Source organism: Anarhichas minor, unplaced genomic scaffold (assembly GCF_050575085.1).
Source record: "Anarhichas minor isolate MPS153535 unplaced genomic scaffold, ASM5057508v1 ptg000094l, whole genome shotgun sequence".
Lineage (NCBI taxonomy): Eukaryota > Metazoa > Chordata > Actinopteri > Perciformes > Anarhichadidae > Anarhichas > Anarhichas minor.
This window is the reverse complement of record NW_027466540.1, coordinates 284,741-305,758: the sequence shown is the minus strand read 5'-3', so window position 1 is coordinate 305,758 and position 21,018 is coordinate 284,741. Positions and strand designations below refer to the sequence as shown.

Sequence of the window (21,018 nt, the reverse complement as noted above, 5' to 3'; positions counted from 1 at the left end):
CGTTTACTAATGGAGGTCTGATGGAGGATCAGGACTAAACGGAGACTGGTTCAGAAGCAGTTAAAGGTCCACAGGAACTCCTCCATCGTGTTTTCTTGCATTTAACTTTCTCATTGTCAGAGTTTCACTTATTTACCTGCACAAAATCTAAAGTTCTGTATTATTTATAAACTCCTAATTGCTGAAGTGTGTGTTCACATGATAATATACATACAGCTGTGAACCGGTCTATTGATGTAAACTGGCCAGTTGATGGTTATCTACTTCTCTGTTTCTGTCTTTTGTTGTTAAAAAGACAGCCAGTTATTTCAGAAACAACCACCTCAACACGGTGGAGATGTATTAAGCTAGATGTCAGATTTATCATATTTCAAAGTACTAAGCTCCACTTTTTAAATTTGCAAACAGCTGAAGTTGGGATGAACACAACCAAACAATTTACTTTCCAATCAAGTGAAGGTTTCAAAGACAGATCGTCTCGTTCTAAAGGGAGGGCGGGGCTACGCTGACAGCCAATACCTTTGGTGTTAAAGGTGAGCTCTGCCACCTCAGGGCTCCGAGTGTGACGGATTTATCTAACTTATACACGGCAGGAGGTCAAAAGTTCAGCCGCCTCCGATTCCACCGCTACCTGACAGCACGTGAGACAAATGTCACGTGCAGCTCACGTGGATGATTCAACCAACAGGTAGTCAGCCGGGTCTTCACACCAGCTATACACTAAAGTTATTCACCGTTAAATCATAAACTACCTCTGATGAGCACAATGCAACGATCCATGTAACTTCCAACAAGAAGAAAGAAGTTTACTTTGTAAACTCGTGGTGAGAAGAAACACGCTGGTGAGCTAACAAGCTTCTGTCTTCAATGTAACTTACTAAGTCTAGCGTTTGCTCAGTGGAATATTAAATTACAATAAATAATTAGTTCTGAAATGGTTTTGACTGTATAAATAATGACCTTCTTCGGAACGAATTATATAATTAAAGTCGTCTTGAAAGTCACAGATATACATGTGCTTAAAATGTCTCTGTGTACGGTGAGTTACTGTGTTTATTTGTTTAGTCGCACAATACAAAACAGAAAAAACTAGGCTTGCAAACATAACGGGAATATTAGAGATGGAAACTTTCCTCTGGAATTAACGGGAATAAAATCATAAATGTCCAGAAATGTAAGACCCCCTTGCAAGAATAGTTAAAACACGCGGAAGGACAGATGTGCAGAAGAAGACAGGAAGCTTATCTCATCTCTCCTTAAATCATTTCGGTACATTGCTTTGACTGTAACGTGTGCAAAAGTTCTTTAGCGACATGATGATTTCAAAGTTCAGAAGGCTGCAACAATACTTTGCATTCATGCATTTATATTTACAATGTTTGGAAGAAGTCTTCAAAAAGGTTCAGAGGGATGGTTATGGTTCTGTTCATTTGTCTTATTAAGGTTTAAATAACTGAAGGTTTATGCTTCGCAGCTTCTCAAAAGAGCATCCAAGATGTGTTAAAAGGCTTCCCGGAGACAGAAAGAGCTGTGGTTCTTCTGACGGTCTGATTCCAGGGCTCTCTGCCCTCAGACATCGTGAGAAAGAGGACAACCGGCACCCCGAGCCAACAACACAGCAACACAGAGCCGCTCATTTCTCTGAGCAACATGAAAGAGCAGCAAGCTGGTGAGGATGCAGCTGCAGGCTCCTCCCCCTCCGATGATAGTTCTTATCCCAACATGTCGTCTGCCATTCCGGTCACATTACATCTCTAAACCCGAGTCAGACACCGGCGCTAATCCTTCAAAGGGTTTTGTGTTTGTTGAGAACACGGTGGCCTAAAGAACTCCGCTCGAGTTTATCACAAGAAATGTTCTTCAGGCAGCAAACCTCATCAAAGAGAGGTCATGAAATCAGACTTATTAGTCTGACTGCAAAAAAAAGTAGTACTGAAAGTACAGGAACGTTTGTGGTGGGGTTCTGCAGAGATGCCCGTTGCTGATTGGTCAACTCGTGTAGCACTTCTTTCATAAGGAAGTACTCTAGTATCGATTTATTACCATTTTAAGTAAAGTCGGGCTTTGCTGTCGGCTACCTGACTCATTTATAATAAAGAAACATTTAGCCAGTGAGCTCAGGCGAGTGGTAGAAGAAGAGAGTTTATTTTCTGATGGTTTCGTTCTAAAGCACAAATTTAAAAAACACCAAAGACTCAACAGATGAATCTCCGTTTCATTTCCCTTCATCTGCATTTCATTCATCACGTGCATCAGTTAAAATGAAGCAGCAGTAAATGTCGCCGCAGTCAGATGAAACCAGGTTTAGATGAAACCAGGTTTAGAACCTTCGCAGGTCTTTAGATCGCTTTGGAAATGTGCTGCAAGAACCGTTCAGTTCCTTAAGAAGTAGTCCCAACTTAAACTACCGGGGACTTGGTGGTGGAAACGCAGATATCGTAAAGAAGAGCGAGACTTTTGAAAGCTCACCGGTGGTAAACAGTAACATGTTGCTTTCCTGTCCTGCACCTCGTATTCATCGTCTGGATGTTTGTACTTTTGGTGAATATTTTCCACAATGGAAAAGTGAGTATTACCAGCAAACGCTCACTCTCATTAGCCAATGTGGAGCCTTTGAGCAAGGCACCGGGCTCCACATTGGACCAATGAAGCTTCTCGGGGACCGAGTGTTCCTGCGCTGCTCCCAGGTGTCTAACAATATAAATGTGGAACATGAAAACAAGCACGCTCAGCACAAAGAGAATAAAAGGTTACAAGTAAATGATGAATCCACTGACACGCGCACAGTTTGCAAGAAAAAAGACAGTGTTGCAATGCTGCTCATCTTAAAACGAGTTCCTCTGAACAGTATCGGGCCAGAAGAAATATATGTATTTTTCCTACAGGACACAAATGAATGCTCTGTTGTTGTTTGTTGTTGTTCTGTCTCTGAGGCGGTGTGAAGCTGCTCCACTGCATCATGCAGAAATGATCAGCCTTCAGTTACAAGATAACGGAGGATTAATGCACCGCGTCGCTGTCAAAGTAAATCTAACCGAGGACGAGGGAAGACGTGTGAATCCTTTTAGAGGAGGAGATAAATGGCTTGAGAGATCTGGTGGAGTCTCTAAAGGAGGGAGCCGTGTTCCTTTGAAATCTACTTCATTGTAAGACTGGAGCCAAACTACTACTCACGATCTTTCTTCATTAGGCCGTGTACATATTTCTTAGATGTTCAACTCTGCATGTCTCCGAGGCATTCTTAAAGTTTCAAACAGTCTGCGCTCCGGCTCCATTTACCGATGCTATTACCACCACAAGTCTGCGCCTGGGGGGACGGGGATTTAAGGAGTTCAGGTTTGTTGAAATCTGAAACGGCAGGAAGTAATATGCATGTAAATGTCTGCAAAAGAGTGGCTAAGTGGGCAAAAGGGTAACTAAACCATCATTTAATGTCATTTTGATCTCAGAAGCCATTTCTCACCCTTCACATCAAACTCTTTCATGAGACAACGTATTCAGAGAAATCTCCCCCTGACTTTTCTGGAAGGTAGAAAATGACTGCTGGAGAGTGCAAAGTCCTAAATTACCCAAAACACATTAATATAAACCTATTATTACTGCGTCTGAATCATAGACTGTTTCAGAAGTTTTGAGTCCTCGAGTTCGGCGATTTCACCGACACCAGCTTGTATTCTGGCCGTCGCCATGTTGCTTATTTTTTCAACCGATGAGCGGAAGTTACCATATTTGGAGGAGTGACGTAAACACTGGATACAGCTCTGGCACCTGTCAATCACTGTGTAGCCCCGCCCTAAAGCATCCCCTGCTTTATGGTCTGTGTGACTCTAAATGGACCATAATGTACTAAATGAACATCATGCTGTATTGAAGAAGACTTGAAACTAGAGATTGAGACCATAAACTCATGTTTACAATGTTTACTGAGGTAATAAATCAAGAGAGAAGTAGAGTCATTTTCTCATAGACTTCTATACAACCAGAGGAGTCGCCCCCTGGTGGACACTAGAGAGAATGCAGCTTTAACACATGAAGCTTTGGCTTCACTCTTCAGAACCTGAGGTTGCCGCCTGGTTTCTATACAACAGCGTCTCTGAGTTTAGAGTCTTACTTTTGGTTCAGCAGCTAACTGAATATTGGAATCAAAGTGACAGCTCTTTACGTGACTAATACACCAACATTCACGGCTTTGTAACCATCGTTCAGCTCACTTCGTCGCTCCGTATTAATAATTTAGCCAGCCTGTAAACTGTGAAACTGTGCATCACACACAGCTGGGCGGCCCGAGTGTTGCCAGCGTGGATCAGGAGTCACGCTGAGACGCAATGAAACCAACAATCTTCCTGTTGTAATGACACAATTATCCACAGAGGAAAGCTCTAATTGATGCATAATGGCTCTGGATCAGCTCGGTGTGGCGTGCGACGGATCTCACTGCTCCCGTGATTCTGACTCATGCAGAGATGGAAATTTGACTTTTTCCCTTCTGGTTCATCGTCTCTCTAAGCCGACAGGGAAAATAAGAAGCTAGCAGGAGATTACACACCACAGGTGCCCATCTCTCCATTCTGTGTCAATCCAAAAGGTATCGCTGTTATGTAAAATAATTATTTTCAGTTTATGAAAGTTAACAAAATCGGCTCTGCAGATAAAGAAAAGCAGCAAATATAACTTTTAGAGACGCCCAGAAAATGACCGCCGATCGTCGATGAGCCATCGGCCGACACTGATTGTTTTTGTTGTCGTTTTGTTTTAGCAGCTGGGATGAATATATATGCACTGCAGACTTTTTTTATGTCCTATAAATGAATTAAACATTTTTAAATGTTATCCTTTTCCTTCGTCATCTAGTTGTTTTTTTGCATAAATTCAAATATTTTTTTCATTGATAAAAATGTGTAGCGTTAATGACGTATTATAAGCTGCTTCAAACGTGTTAGGAAGTAAAACAGCTCATAATTCATCTGTAATATCTTCAAACAACTGGATTTATTCAAGTTTCTCCCCAAAAAGTACATTTTACAAGATTACATCTGAACTCCTCATGATGTCGTTATAATTCACATTCGCCCAATTCCAATTGTCACCGACTGGAGCCTGAACGCATCATAATTGAACTCAATGGAACCCCCATGCGTTAGCCGTTAGCTCCTTTAACGCTCTGAATATCATATATTGCACCTTTAACTCAAAATATATTACAAAGGTAAGTAATAATTATTAACAACAGCTGCATTCCAGCATTTAGCAGATTCGAAGCATCCTAAAGAAATGTTTACATCAAGCTGAATAAGAACGTAGAAGTGAACTATTTGTATATTTAATCAGTCTTTCTTCCTTCATATCATGTTTCATCAAGTACTTGATTCTGTACAGGACGTTTAAAGAAAACGGAGTGTATCAATTATTCTGATTCTTTGCATTGTTTGTCTTCACTTTGACCAGATGAGCTCATGTTCTCCCTCCGTCTGCTGATGAGCTCAGCGGAGTTTCAAAATGGTGACTTCGTCTTGCGGTGGTGTTAAATCTGCAGTTGGTACGAGCGACGACACACCTGTCACCGGAGCGCTGCTGCGACTTCTTGTTGACAGTATTTTCACAGGTACATCGCCACATCTGGGGAGCGAGTTCACACTACTTCCTGCTCAGAGCTGCGAAGAGGCACGCTGAGTGTGTGTGTAGGTGTGTGTGTGTGTGTGTGTAGGTGTGTGTGTGTGTGTGTGTAGGTGTGTGTGTGTGACACAGAGAGACAGCAGTGCTCGGCTAAAGTAAAGAAAAGTTAAATCTAGAGTCTAGTGGAGGAAATGAAACAACACTGATGGACAATGAGGATGTTTTCTGACCTCGTGGGTTTGTGGTTAACCACCATTAATGTCCATCATTTTTCGTATAATTATTGAAGCAGAGAAATGCATTTGTTTTGAGGCAGAAACTGCAGTAAGAGCTTGTTGAGATCAACGTGTTTCTTTGTAAAAAAAACGTAAACGTAAAAAACTAAACCGTGTTGACAAAAGGACGAACTCATCTAAACACTAGAAGGTTTCATTCCATTCGGCCGCCATTTTGAAAATGGACATGTTAGAAAACACTTGTTAGTAAAACTCACTGGCGTCACTGATGTGAGCTCCGAGAAATCCTTCAACCATCCAGTTCATGAAGCCTGTTCAGAACAAGCAGCAACCACAGGTGCTGAGAAATGAAGCCAAAAACCGCAGTTCATCGAATGACCACATGAGGCAGAAGCGAGTGAATCCGCCATAGATCCCAATGTTCAAACTATACATCAGAAATACACATGTTTACAGTCGGGTACAATCATCTTTATACAACTCACTAACTTTAAATTATATCAAGGCTTAAAGTTAAACACAATTTAAGGCGTGGCAACTTCGACTGACGGGTCAGACTGCATATAAGTGAACGTAGTCATCGTGACGTCATCCATTAGTTTGTGGATTGCCGTCGCCATCTTGTTTTTGTGCAACCAGTGAACAGGAAGTTACCATATTTGGACTGAAGTGACGTAGAGACGCCATATACGTCTCTGGTAGAGCCCTGTCAATCACCGTGTAGCCCCGCCCTAAAGCATCCCCTGCTTTATGGTCTGTTTGACTCTAAATGGACCATAATGTACTAAATGAACATCATGCTGTATTGAAGAAGACTTGAAACTAGAGATTGAGACCATAAACTCATGTTTACAATGTTTACTGAGGTAATAAATCAAGAGAGAAGTAGAGTCATTTTCTCATAGACTTCTATACAACCAGAGGAGTCGCCCCCTGGTGGACACTAGAGAGAATGCAGCTTTATGACACGGGCCCGCCTCAGCTCCACCAACGATCCACCTCTTTGCCCATTTGTCAGATTATCTTATTTTAACAACGGCTCCTGAGAAACCCGCGGAGACTACGTCCACATCTCATACCGTCTATAGTTCAGAGAAAAGTACGTACGACCAACAGAATGTAAATCTACACAAAAATCTGTTTCCCCCTTTAACTCAGTTCTTTATCTACTGTTTCCAATCTGACAGCCAAATAGAAAACAGCACTGAGTGTTTCCATGCAGCTGGCTTCATGCTGTACCCCCCCCCCCCCCCCCCCCCCGGGCCTGTCTCACTGTTCACCCCCATCTGTCTCGCTGCTTCCCTTCATTCCTCAGATCTAAACGAGGTTGTCACAGTGTCAAATGGAAGGTGATGGAGCTTCAGCTGCACTGAAAGCCCCTCCGCCCTGCCTGCACTACCGCATCTCTCTCTCTCTTTCTCTCTCTCTCTCTTTCTCTTTCCGATTTCACTGAATCAACATCACTTTGCTTCCCAGCGTGGAGCACACATGATTTCTCGGTCCATTTATTCATCTCCATTTGTGGCGCAGCAGATTGACATCACATCGGGTTGCCGTTTGAAAAGTTGCTGACATGTTCCCTTTACAGTACGTCGCTGCGTACCAAGGAAGCATCGTTGGGCTTACTTCGGTTTTAGGAGGCCGCATTTGAATTTAATCACATTTTGACCCCGTAAAATGTTTCTCATGAATCAGCTTCACACCCTCCTTCTGCCCTGCGTCTAGAACTGCTGAAGTGCCCTTGAGCACGACGTCAAAATTCTCCCTTTGATAAACATTATCGGATACATCTGTCGGTTTTAATCAACACTGGTAAAAAAACAACTTATGACAGCTGTTATCTCCCCCAGTAGGACTGCGTGTGCATCGGTCTGTGCGTGATTGTGCACCTCTGTGTCTGTCCGCGGCTAATCTCTCCTTCTGCTACATCGCCGCCACTCAGCCACCGCTGGAACACCTCATCTTGAAATAACACACATCAACTCTCTCATACATCTTTGAGCTGATATTTTCCTATTAAATCAGGAAATGTGTGTATTTTATTTAGTTGCCGGTAAGATAACGTGAGCCACCGAGGCCCGACTCTCCGATCTTAGCGCCTAATCAGTCAGAAGGAATCCAGGACTCTTCACGCCCGCTTCATAACTCAACGCCTCCCATCTGATACAAAAACCTTTTAGCAAACACATGTAAAGAATAATTATCTCCAGTGTCCATGGATTTTTAACGAGAAGCGGCGAAAGACTTGTGAGCCTTATGACGGACAATAAAGCTTCTTTCAGATCATACGGAGTCAATTGTTTTAAATAAATGAATACGTTTTGAGGAAATACATGTTTACGTTGCGTGAACAAGATATTAAAAGATATCCGGCGCTACAAAACCTTCATGTATTAGAGAAAGAAAACGTCTGCATAGAATCACACAGCTAAGCTCTTCTGTCCTCGTGTGACAGACGTCCACGACAAACAAACGTCTGTCTACAAATCCACATTTGCCGGAATAAGCAACAAACCAAACAGATCCGGTGTCCTCCCACCATGTGTGCAGCACCATACCGTGCACACAACAGAAACACCAACATATCCACATCAACATGTCCAAGAACTGACATATGCAGCCGTGCAGATACACATCTCCGCTGCCCTTGTTCCACACTGTTCATGCTGACAAGTTTACCCAAGCCTGGCTCTCCTTCCACACCAACTGTCTCAGTGTAGACTCATCCCCGCTCCGGAGAGGAGGACACACAAACATAGAAATATAAAAGAGCAGATGGATCGTCTGAGAACTTGCCACAACTTGGTAATTCCCAAAGTATCTGGTTTGGTTATTGTTGTTATTTTAAATAGATAAAGACATTAAAACCTTCTCAAAAGTATTCACGAGTTTCATGAAGCTTGATTTCTAAACCGCTCATTAAACAATCTTGACATTTTTTACCATAAAATCCTCCACAACATTTTCATTTTAGTAACAAACAAAACAACAACACTGATGAACAGCCACATTCCAGTTATCAGAGAGCTAAATATGAGTCTTAATATTTGTCAACACATGTCAGGTTTCCTCCATAGTAAATGTAAAAAGGGGGGAAAGAGTGGTAAACCAATGAATATATCATCACCAACTGTAAGTTAAGCATTAAAGTTATCATTGAATCTATATTTCGATAATTAGCGACAATGATCGATATAAGAAACATATCGTTAGAACTTGTTTTGCCATATTTTTCTAATCTAAATATCTTATTTACATTATTTCAGGTATTTATTTCAGGTTTTCAGATTTACATAATAACAGGAAAAACATCCACACCCGCGTCTGCAAACAGATTTCATACTTCCAAAATTTCTGATGCAATTTGAGAGCAGCTGGTGTGAAAGTGTCCCGATTATAAACACAGGAAGGTAACGCAGAGTCGTCCTGAACAAAGAGGAGAAATGCTGCTGCTGGATAAACACCGGACACAAGAGTACACAATCATCCTCCACACACACACTTGAGGGGAAGCCTGAATGAACTGCGGCTCTATTGTAGGTCACACACAAACACGCAACCCCCCCGATGAGAGGAAGAGGAGGTCCGAGCTGCGGTTCCATTATTCCTGCCCGTCTACTGCTGACTCACGGTCTAATCACTGCGGCCTGAACAAATGGACCAGGAGTCAGACCTCATCACATGGGGCGTGTCAGTCCTACACACACACTTGTGCTCAAGAGTGTAATTGAAAAGGTCACAAGCTCCAAGCTCTGAAACAGAAAATATGCGCTTAACCGAGACGCTGCGTGTCAAGCTGAAGGGGGAAATTGTGATTTTACATCTTTTAAATTACTTTTGGAGTCATTCCTACGGGTTCTGAGTGGGGGTGCAGGTAAAGATACGTACAGTGGGTCAACAAAGCAAACCTATTGTTCATTTTGTGATAAAAAGAGGCCAAACGTGGTGCATTTAAAGCTTAATATATTCATAAGAAGAGTCCAGAGATGAAAGCAGAGATGGAAGTCTTTGTTTTGTCAAAGACAGAAGGAAGTGAGGAAGACAACGATGTCATGTTGTCAGGTTGCTGTCCGGTGAACAACGCTCGAGTCTCCGATGTTTCCCACAAGCACTTGAATGCATCACAAGGGATGAATCTCAGAGCAGTGCACTCTATTATAACTCTATTGCAACATGACAATTATGTAACTTCGACAACAAAGAAGGTGAGAAAACGTTCCCTGTGATGGATTACTGCGCTGGGTCGAGTCCATGCAAGTTGATTCTTACAGTGCGATGAATAGAACTGAACTAATGGCTAAAAAGGTGATATTATGCTGTGTGAGATGTATAGTCAGGGTGTTCCTTCACCTTCCGCTGACGTTCACTTTATATCCTTATGAGGACATGTGCTCCACACACAGCAGGTACAGGAATGTAAGAACACTCACAGAACCTCCAGTCTCAACGCTGTGCTCAGGTGAGTGACTGAAGCAACAAGACAGAGATGTAGCCCCGACAGACCAACACCAACAGTGTGTGCTAGTGCAGAGGGATCACTGAACCATGCCCCTCAAAGAGTTGGATTCCAGAGGTGTAAGATAGTGTTTCAGGATATAATGATAGACAAAGATCAGTATCTTCATAGAGGTGTAATGTTACACATTCGAGCCCACGCCTGCCTGCTGCTCCGCAGCCACACCGATGCCCTGACATGCGACACTGAGCAAAAGTGCAAAAGATTGTAAAATGCTGAAAAAGATGAATGCAGAGAGCACACTCTGAAGTCCTGCTGCTTCCTGCACTTTCTTGTTTGAGCAATGCAGCTATGCAACGACGGCGTGTTTGACATCTTACCAAAACCTCAACTCTCTTTATTGTGCGTTTTGCAACACTTTAAAAATAAACTTCACAGGAAACAACTTGGTGGTTCCATAGTTAGGTTTCAGAATAGATGGTGAAAGACTTTATTTAGGCAACACAACTAATGAGACACTACTTAGGAAAAGATTGTGGTTTGGGTTCAAATAACTGCGGATGTGGCGTTACATAAGTACAGAAGGTAGCGATAAATACATCAATATCGTCGTCTTGGTTCAAACGGGAACAAACAACGGTCTCCTGGGTGAGAGACTGTTTTTTGTGTTCTTCATTCATATAAATGGTTTTGTGGGATATCTACGGATCACAGACATTCATTTTCGTAGGTTTAGCTACGAAAGCAGGATGAGAACAACCTGTGCAATGACACTACATGACATGAGTACAATATGAAGATGAATGATGTAACCGTCGACAGGAACTATGTTTAAATTGTTCAGATATACAATTTTAACATATTGTAAGCAGTGGACATTTACAAGTATTAAGTATTTAGGATCTTCTTTAAATTAAAGCAGAATGAACGATCCTCTTCCATCCCAGAATGATGCGCCATTAAAGTTTCGTGAGCGACTTTAGCTGGCGGAGTGACGTACAAGCGCTCGTCAAAGTAAAATACGCGCGCGGCTGCTTGATTTGCGCTCTCGGAGTTTGACAGTGATTTGCCTTCATACACACCGACAATTATCAATATTCACGAGTGTACCGGTCAAATCTCACATTGATTGATTAGACTCATTAATTGCAGCTTAGTTCTGTAAAATAAAAGTCTCAATGATTGAGAATACAAGCAGCATATATAGTATTCCTACTTTAGTGATGAAATGCTAAAATTACAAATTGATTGCTGAATACAAAACTCCTTCAAATGAACGCAGTTTAACAGAACACATCATGGAAACACGATTAAAATGACTTTTGTCTTTGGCTGTTTTGTGACACGCAGAGCGAGATGATGACAGAGAATGTGGTCCTGAAGAGACCTGAATCTTTACGATCAGGATCTGATGTAACTCTCCTTCTTGCTGTCTTTACGAGGTAACGAGCCTCGACATAGAAACCTGTCCTGGCTGTGACAGGAGAGTTGGAGGTACGGTGTGTCATCACGCCTATCAAGAGGGGAACATCCCGTTACAGATGTTGCACCATTAAAAACATCCTGAAGGGGTCAAAAGGAGGTTCTGCCACATGTTGCTGGGTTGGTGACGGTTACATGCATGTTGCAGAGCGTGAGTTCCTGCATAAAGGTTCAACCTCTGAAAGCAGTCACGGCTCTGACTTCACTGATAAATATACATCACAATTCAGCTCAAGTCCTGCATCGATCTGCTGCCTGAATAATTCAACTCTTCTACCTCATTAACAATGAACACCAAACACAGTCTCACGGCACTTCATGAAATGCAACCTATTGGTGTTGTGTACATGGAAAGATTATGTTCAATACCAAAGTTAGATTTAGGCAACGAAACCACTTAGTGAGGTTAAATAAAAACATGGTTGGCCTCAAAATAACTACTTACACTTTGGTTTAGGCAACAAAACCACAACTATAAAAGCACAGCGTGGTGTCAGACGCTGGTCTCCTGCTTGTCCTGTGTGTTGGTCTCACTCCAATAGTTCTTTCTGGATATTATAAAGTTCGTCACTTCTCTGTTGCTTAGTCACGTGGATGCGTTTCATTCGTGTGTCCACCAGGAATAAGGTTTCTAATTGACTTCACATCGGCATTATTTTTGTCCTGAGCAACGAGAAAAAAAAAACATGATTTGTTTCCCCAAACCTGTAATTTGCATTTTGCGTTTCCCGAACTGCCGTGATACTCGGGCTGAGACACAGCAGTTACAACAGTAAAGCTCTTCATGTGCTGAATGCTTTACTTCATCTCCGTCTACTGCTCACAATCCAAAATAGGAGAACCAGTAACCCGTAAATAACCGTTTCACTGGATCAGAAGACAGATTACGAAGGTTAGGACAGAGAGACAGGAGGACAGACAGGTGTACGAGTCGACGTGTAGGGACACCCTGCGGATGCCACCTGGGTGCTCTGAGAGCGAGGCGAGAGATCAGATGAGTTATCGTGCTCTCATGTCAGATTACACCTCACATCCATCACACCACGGAGGACAGACGGCAAGAGAGGAAAGACGGACTAATAGTGAGTCTGCTGAGCAGGAAGACGACGAGGAGCAGACGCCACAGAGCTGCAATACAGACTTTACTCCGCGAGGTCATTTTACGGTTCAGCGAGCACTGCGATGCAAAGGTTAGCAGGTCAGGTGCTGCACGACACTTTAACACCGTCAAAGCCAACAACCCAGAGAACTCCTGATATAAATAGATTTGAAGGCCTCGAGCTTCATTCCAAAGCAAAGACTAGAAGTTCCTGAGCACCTTGTGTAATTTAACAAACACTTATTTTAGTGGGATTTTAGTTTGCTTTCTCTCTGAATGGACGTCTTCTTACTGAGTCATTTCAACTCCGGCCTAGAAACTGTGAAATTAATGTTCCTTTGATCTTTAATGAGCTCAGCTGAGGTTCTTACAGACCAGGTTTGTCTATCAGAACTGTAGCTACGAGAGCCCGTCTGATCAAATCTGCCAGGTTGGTTGAACGTCCTGAACAAAAAAATGTCTTTGTCGCAATTGTAGAAAAAAACCGTACAACAACAGACACGCACAACAACACAGCAGCAGACGAACAAGCAGCTGTTAGAGGTCTGATCGGCAGCCAGAGGAACAGGCCTGTGAGGCGATAGCTGAGGTATTCAGCAAGTGTGGGCAAGGTGGGAACCGTCAGCTACGAGCACCCGAAAAAAAAAAGAGAGAGAGAGAGAGAGAGAGAGAGTCGGGGCTGGAAGAGCTGGAAGGAAGGAGCAGAAATGTTGCTGGAAGAGAAAACGGAGAGAGGACGGCAGAAGGTCTCATCGTGATAACCCACGATTCATTTTAACTAAGAAACATTCAATACCGTCATTAAAATTGACCTGCATTGTATAGTCTCCAGGAGAATGTTTCTGCACAGTATCGGTTACAGCAGGAAGAAGAAGTAGAAAGAAAGACAAAACACACCATCTGAATAGAAAGTGCTCAGAACCTGATCCACGTTCCCTTTGGAGCCGAGACACACAGACAGATCAACTCAAAGCATCGACGTTTGTCCTCGTAATCCTGAGAGGACAGAATTACTCAGGATTGGTGTTGACTTCAGAGTTCATGGCAACGAAAGACATGTTGGGGGTACCGTCTCTACCTAGAGTCATCCTACCACACATGGATGTCATAGCTGCTTTAATAAGGAGGACAAAAAGACAGATGATGAAGAAATAAAAAACAAATAGTGTCGAAAGATCGAAGATCCGAGAGAGTAATGAGAAACAGTGACGGAGAGACAAACCAACACTGTTCACACAGAGATAGAAGTCAAGAGAGAAAAGCAGAAAGCTGATGAAAAAAGAGACCTGGAGGGGATGGTGTGTGTGTGTGTGTGTGTGTGTGTGTGTGACTTCAATAAGACAAGCTAAGAAGCTGGTGGGGGGGTGGAGTCGTATATATAAAAAGCAAAGCGTTTTATCACTGGTTGGCTCCTCTTCTCCCCCATCTGTCCCCTGTAGCCTGCAGCCAGTTAGAGGCTGGAGATACAGCAGGTGACTCACACTATAAAATATACAGTATATATAAAATATATTTTGCTCATGTACTTTTCTTTAAAAAAAAAAATGCGTTTCTTCAAACTACATAATTACGATCCATCTTTATGTAAACAGAGACTAACATCGTAGTTATTGCCATTTTCTGATGTGTGAGCGTTCACATTGGTGTTTAACGGGCCTCCATTTTTAATTCACTTATTTTCACGTAGAAGTCAAAACCTTCAGTTATCTCCATGAATGTCCACAGTGCTGTTTGCATAAAGTCTGCTGGTCTGGCTGCTGTTTGTGGTGATTACAAATGGTATGAATATAGTTATTAGACTGTTAGGAACGACACAGAGGGACGGATGTAGAAGAAGAAACCTGGCGGAGAGAAGCAGTCCGGCAACACCCAAAGCAGCAGTAACGAGTCAGAAAAAGGACTTTTATCGAAGTCTGAGCTGTAATTATCTCAGCGTTTTGGATCAGATCCCTTTGGACTCGCCTCCTCCCTCTCTTCCTCCCTCCCTCCCTCGTCTTGTGCAGCAGGTGCAAACACAGCCGTGAAGTCTAGCGCCCATTTTTAAAAACATCTGTCGAGCCATAAGTGCCCCTCACTGAGAAATGGCTGGCATCAGATCTGTCACGATGGTTAAAGCGACGCTCGAAACATCTCGAACGTCAGTAAAAAAAGTGTTGACGTACAGAAGCAGCTGTCCTCCGATCTGCCGAGTCATCACGATTCAAAGTGGCCCCGTATTATAGGAACCTCTATTTCAGTACATGAGACGGAGGAATGAAGAGAAGGATCAAGGTAATCTGCTTCAGAGACGGTTAATCAGATAAATATTGAATTTGAAAAGCATCACTTGCTCCTGATTGGCTGTCTTCACTAAAGAACCACTAAAAGCAAGCCAATCATTTCAACTGGACAGCACCCCGTCAGCAGGTTTAACTGATTCAAGTTAATGTTGAATATAGAACACACATCCTAAAGAACGATATTCAGAAACACTGAAACACTGAAAGCTAACCATAAAACCTGAACAGGCCCTTTAGATTCTGAGGGTCATTCTTGCACCTGGTGACATCTAAAGAACACCTTCAATCCTCTGATGTTTGCTGTTGCATCCCCTTAACTTCCTCATGAGAGCAATAAAGTCTCATCTAATCTCAGGTCTTATTAGAGGACACGGGGAGAAGATAACCGGTAATTGCATTAAACCCTCGGTGAGGACTAAGACGACCCCGGGACTTCGGAGTTAACTTGGTAGTACTTTCAGGTGGAGGTTTGTAAAGTTTCAGCCTGTCTGGAGGACAGAAAATACCAATCACCAAAGCTCTCCTGGCGAGGTGCGGTGCTGCTGAGAGAAGAATAAAAATCCCCATTTAGAGGAGTCGGCTGTAATTGCATGAGAAGCGAGGAGGCGATGAACCCAAATGAGATTTGCAGCGAAGAGAAAACTCAAAGTTCTGTTGCAAATGTCGAGCATTTCTTTCCGTCTTTCTCTGTCGACGGGTAAAGACGACGTAACGGTGGCGAGACTGATTGAGACGCACCTATAAGTAGATATAGACACCAAAAGAAATGAAAGGTCTCCACTGCCAAGTGCTGATCCTCATTGTGATTTTCAGAGCAGAAGCTGTAATTTGGTGTTTGAGACGGCGGCTAACCGGCTGCCAGGAGTCCCATCTGCACCGTCATGAACACCATTCCTCCATTTTCATACTTCAAAACACAACAGCAGCTCACACAAAGAGACACATCACATCCTCACAGAGCTGCAGAAGGAACACGGCATAGCGTCGCGTTTATGTCCACAAAAACAACGCGGCGCCGCTGAACCTGCTGCGTTTGTGCTGCAGGATTTAGCTGTTTTCAACAAGAAGGTTTATTGAATTCTTTTTGGTTTTGATGCATTCGTAAATACGATCATGGCTCCTATTCAAGCGTGTTTCCAATCATTTGTGTACCGCTAGATAAACTCATAGGGGAACAAAAACTGGGAAAAACAATTCATCAGCATCAAAACCAACAACACACAGATTTAATACTTTTACGGTACAAAAACCAAACAATGAAAACGTTTGTAAAACGTTGAGATATTTCCGATGGCAACACTAAATTGCCGTCCAGTGCTTCTCTGTATGAAGGCGTTCAGAGCTTCAGACTCACCTCCTTGTCTCCTAGTTGGTTTTTTTCCTCGTGGAGTCTGATTGTTCATCGCAGCGTGCGGCGCTCACAATCACTTCCAAAATCACAAAAGCCTTGTTTACTCCGCTTCTCATCTGGATTCATTTCCCTGATTATTGCCTCTTCCTTAAATCCTCTTTTCTTACACCATTTCATTTCCCTCCATTTTCTGCGGAGCGAGGCTCGATAATAATTGCCGTGTAAGCGCAGGAATATTATGCGTTCGGTAGGTCTTCTTCCGTCTTCAAATGACTGAGGACAGTGATCATTAAAAAACACATCATGAAATGGCTTCGTTTCCAGACAAAAGGACGTCTGTGTGAGTCAAACTCAGAGGCCTCTTCAGCTTCCACTTACCTGTTTATGTTTCCTCTGTCTGAGAAAGGTCACGGTATGAAAACAATGTCTTCACAAGACGAGAAGCTGCTTTCTGAACGGAGCTGACAGTCTGCAGCTCAGTTCGTCTTCTTTGATACGGGACACTTTTCTTACTTTCCTTTTTTCACAGGAGTTCTTGAGGAATGACAGGTTGTCTTCCTGACGCGGCGTTTCAAAGAGAATCTCCTTGTTACACAGAAGATGGTCTTGAAATCCAGACAACCAGAGCAGACGGAAGCGTCAATCTTTTCCTGTTTCCGTTCAGCCTCCTGTTTCCTCGTCGAGGATCTTACCTTCTGAGATCTCGTTGTTCTCCTCGGTGACGCCGCCGTCTCGTCTCCGCTGAGACTGAACCATCTCGACGCCTGATTGCTGAGCTAGAAGACATAACGCATAATGCAAAGAGTCTCCGTTAATGAATGGTGGGAGAGGAGGAACACAGTAACTTGGCTGGCATGCATATCAATGCATCAACCAATAAAACACGATAAACAACAAAAGAATAGAACAGAACAAAAGTTATGTAATTATTAACGGTTTAAAGCTGCTAAAAGGAACTTTCATTTTGTGTGGATTTAGACAGCCCGTGTGGACAAAAGCGGACGCGTTTCCAACCACATCGTGTAGTAAAGATCTGCAGCTGCAAGACTCCCTTAAAATCTCTCATTTTACTGCAGCAGGGTCCGACAGTCTGCCCCTCTCAGTCCTGGTTCTGGTTCTCCTGTGCCTCCCTTCCCCCCAGCGGGTCCAGCAATACGTCCTGGGTCTCCAGCAGCGTGGTGTCGGTGTTGACTCCCTGAGAGGAGAAGCTCTGCTCCTCACCGGAAAAGGAGACCCAGGACGTATTGCTGGACCCGCTGGAGGGAAGGGAGGCACGGGAGAACCAGAACCAGGACTGAGAGGGGCAGACTGTCAGACCCTGCTGCAGTACAATGAGAGGTTTTCTAAAGAGACTCTGGTGATCGGAAACACTCATCTCATTCACAAGGACCGCCCAAATCAAAGTAGCATTAAGAATACCGAGATAGAAACCTTCTCTCTGATGGTCTCGTTCACCGATGAAGGTCATAAAGAAACATCAGCATTAAACTGAAACCGTTTCACAACCAGTTCTGTGCAGCATCTTTAAGAGACGGGAAAATAAAACTGAGTATTTATAAAATCCCAAGAACAGAACCGTCCGGAATAGATACCATAAGACATTATGGTATTACAAAGTGTATTTTAGCTTTTATGTGAAAACAAATCAGCCAAGTAGCAGCAACTGAAGAACAACATCAAAACATTATTTGCTTTGATGGATTAGGCAGAGTGTGATTAAAGTTTAGGTCCTGAGGATCTCAGCTTTTCTGTTATAGATTCATATTTCATAAGTGCTGCTTCACACTGTGTTTTTATTAAGTGCATACAACAACAACAACCAAACATTTGTCAGCACAACAGTTCATGCAGTTGAGGACGCAAAAGCAACGTCCCAGGAGAGGGAGTGTTGTTGTTATTTGTTGTACTGGAATCATTTGGCTCTGCCAAACGCAAATATATCCGCAACTGACTGGACTGGCAATGGACTGTTGCCAAGCAACACATGAACATTTTCCGGCCCACTAGCTTGTTATTTTGTGTACGGGGTCGTTCACATGTTGCGTCCATAGACTGTAAAACAGAAGTAGACATCGTGAAGTCACCCATTGGTTTGTGGACTGCCGTTATGAAGTCTCGGGTAGTGACCTGTCAATCACAGTAGCCCCGCCCTAAAGCATCCCCTGCTTTATGGTCTGTTTGACTCTAAATGGACCATAATGTACTAAATGAACATCATGCTGTATTGAAGAAGACTTGAAACTAGAGATTGAGACCATAAACTCATGTTTACAATGTTTACTGAGGTAATAAATCAAGAGAGAAGTAGAGTCATTTTCTCATAGACTTCTATACAACCAGAGGAGTCGCCCCCTGGTGGACACTAGAGAGAATGCAGCTTTAACACATGAAGCTTTGGCTTCACTCGGCCGCTTCCATCAATTTACCCAAGGTGCTTTGAGGGGTTGCACTTCTGTCGCGCCTGCAGTTACTAAGCAACCAAGGACCTGTGCGCTGCGATGACGATGATGAAGCTGAAGTTCCGGTAAATTATCAGAAAGCCTCGCTGACTAAACCAAACACAGATAATTGGATTTCCAGCACCATAAATTCTTCACTGTAGCTTTACTGCTGGATTTTTATATGACAATTTTGCTGACTTTTCCACTGGAGTTGAGACGTCTTTAGACATCAAGGGTGCAGATGGTAAAGCTCAGAGTAACCCCCAACTAAAATGATTAAAGTCTCCTGCAGCAGATATTTACAGAAGAAAAGATATGGGCCAGCTCTGATTGGTTGTTCCTCATCATATGACATTTATTATCGCACCGCCACAGCGTTGCTTTCGCTTTTCAGCGCGCCTACATAGATAACAATGGATTTGAAGCTGCAAATTTTTTTTGTCTATATAGACGCCATCCAGTCACGTCACCGCAGGCCAGCTGCTCTGTATCATATACATTTATCAGTGTGTTTCGATGCGAGTCTGTTTTGGTGGCATCCTCAGCTCGATCAGATCGTACGTTGCTCCATCGTTTCCCGCTCTCCGTGGAGTTTTTTAACTACCTTTCAGACCTGCCAGCGCTTATATTTTGTATGTCCTGTGACTTTAAAATCACGCTTCCCATTGTAGTCACCGATGCCCACTCACTACCATGATCTCCCTCCCCTCTAGTCCCTTTCTGTGGGACGGTGGCTCTCAGGTGGTGTAAGACATGCGTAACATCTGCCAGCTGGTTTACTCCCAGAGGAACGCCGGTGAACCAGAAGCTGTCTGACGCAGCCGTTACCCTCCTCGGCTGCAGATAGAGGGCTTTGGTGCCAGGCAGAGTTTTTCTGGAGATGCTAGCAGGCAGACGGGCAGTGCCTTTCCCCCTCAAACAGAGCACCCCTCCGATTGTCTCTGTCTCTCTCGAGTGGGTCTCTACAATTGTTTTTGTTTCTTTGTTGAATGTCAAAAAAATACTTTGACCACAGATAACGAAGTTGGGTCATCTAACGATTGTAAGCTCGGGATGTCTGGCTGGTGCAACGTTGTACCACCACTCTGACCACTGTTGCCTAGCATCACTCCTTTGCTTTTTTATTCTCTAGGTTTTAATGTCAGAGTGAGGAGAGACACAACGTACAGTAATAAAAGCACAACACTGCCCAGCGGTAGTCAGTGTCCGCCCGCTCAACCTGCTTCTAAATTGGCATTTCGGTCTTTGTCATGCGAGCGTCTGTCTGATGTATAAAGTTCAGGATAGACAGACACGACCAAAACAAGCTTTTCCTCCATGTATCACGACGACTTCACCGGCGCTTTTCTGTAACGTTCAGAGATTTTCAACTTGAGGCGCCCCGAGCGGATGCACAAAAAAGAAAAGACGCTGGGTGCAGCGCCCTTTTCCTCATTGGGAACAATTGAAAAAAGACGCTCAGGAAAAAGGCGTTATGTGGACACGGACACTCGGTTTATCCACCAAATATATGTATAGATCCGTTCACTAAATACTGGGCCACTTGCTGATGTATTCTGCCTCCTCACTAACAGTACACGGAAAGTCAATTTGTTGAAGTTGCATTCTCCCTCTTTGCTGGTTAATGTCCTTACAGAGCTCGACAAGATCTTGCACTCACTGCGTGCGAACACTTATCATCATTATTGACAAGCTGTAAAAGGGTCTATAATGTGATATTACGCCATCTCTTCAGTTTTGCAGAGCAGCGTGACATCCTTCACGCTGAGTCTAAGAACTTTTTCCACCCCGACGTGATGCATTTCTGGAGGAAACACTCCTGTGGATGTCTGCATTACAAATCTTGTTTAAAAGGTTGATGTGTAATTTTTGTTTTAGTTTTTCCTGAAGCACAGCATGAGGAGTAAATATCAGCAGGTTGCTGAATGTCAGTGAGTGAAACAAAGTAAACAACTCACTGGGCGTATTTTTGCATTCACGACCACAACAGTGAGCTGCGGCGTTCGGTTGTTTGTGTTGCCGTTGGAATTCTTATCTGCTTTGCTCAACTTGTCTCGCACT

General features: G+C 43.3%; 1 protein-coding gene across 1 annotated transcript in view; it reads right to left on the bottom strand.

The window, feature by feature from the left end:
• The window catches only part of col14a1b (collagen, type XIV, alpha 1b), a 136,866-nt gene that overhangs the window by 100,197 nt on the left and 15,651 nt on the right, over positions 1-21,018 (bottom strand). The window contains exon 4 of the mRNA XM_076082365.1: positions 17,209-17,292. Within this exon, the coding sequence (XP_075938480.1) occupies positions 17,209-17,292 (84 nt within the window). The remainder of the gene's footprint in view (positions 1-17,208; positions 17,293-21,018) is intronic.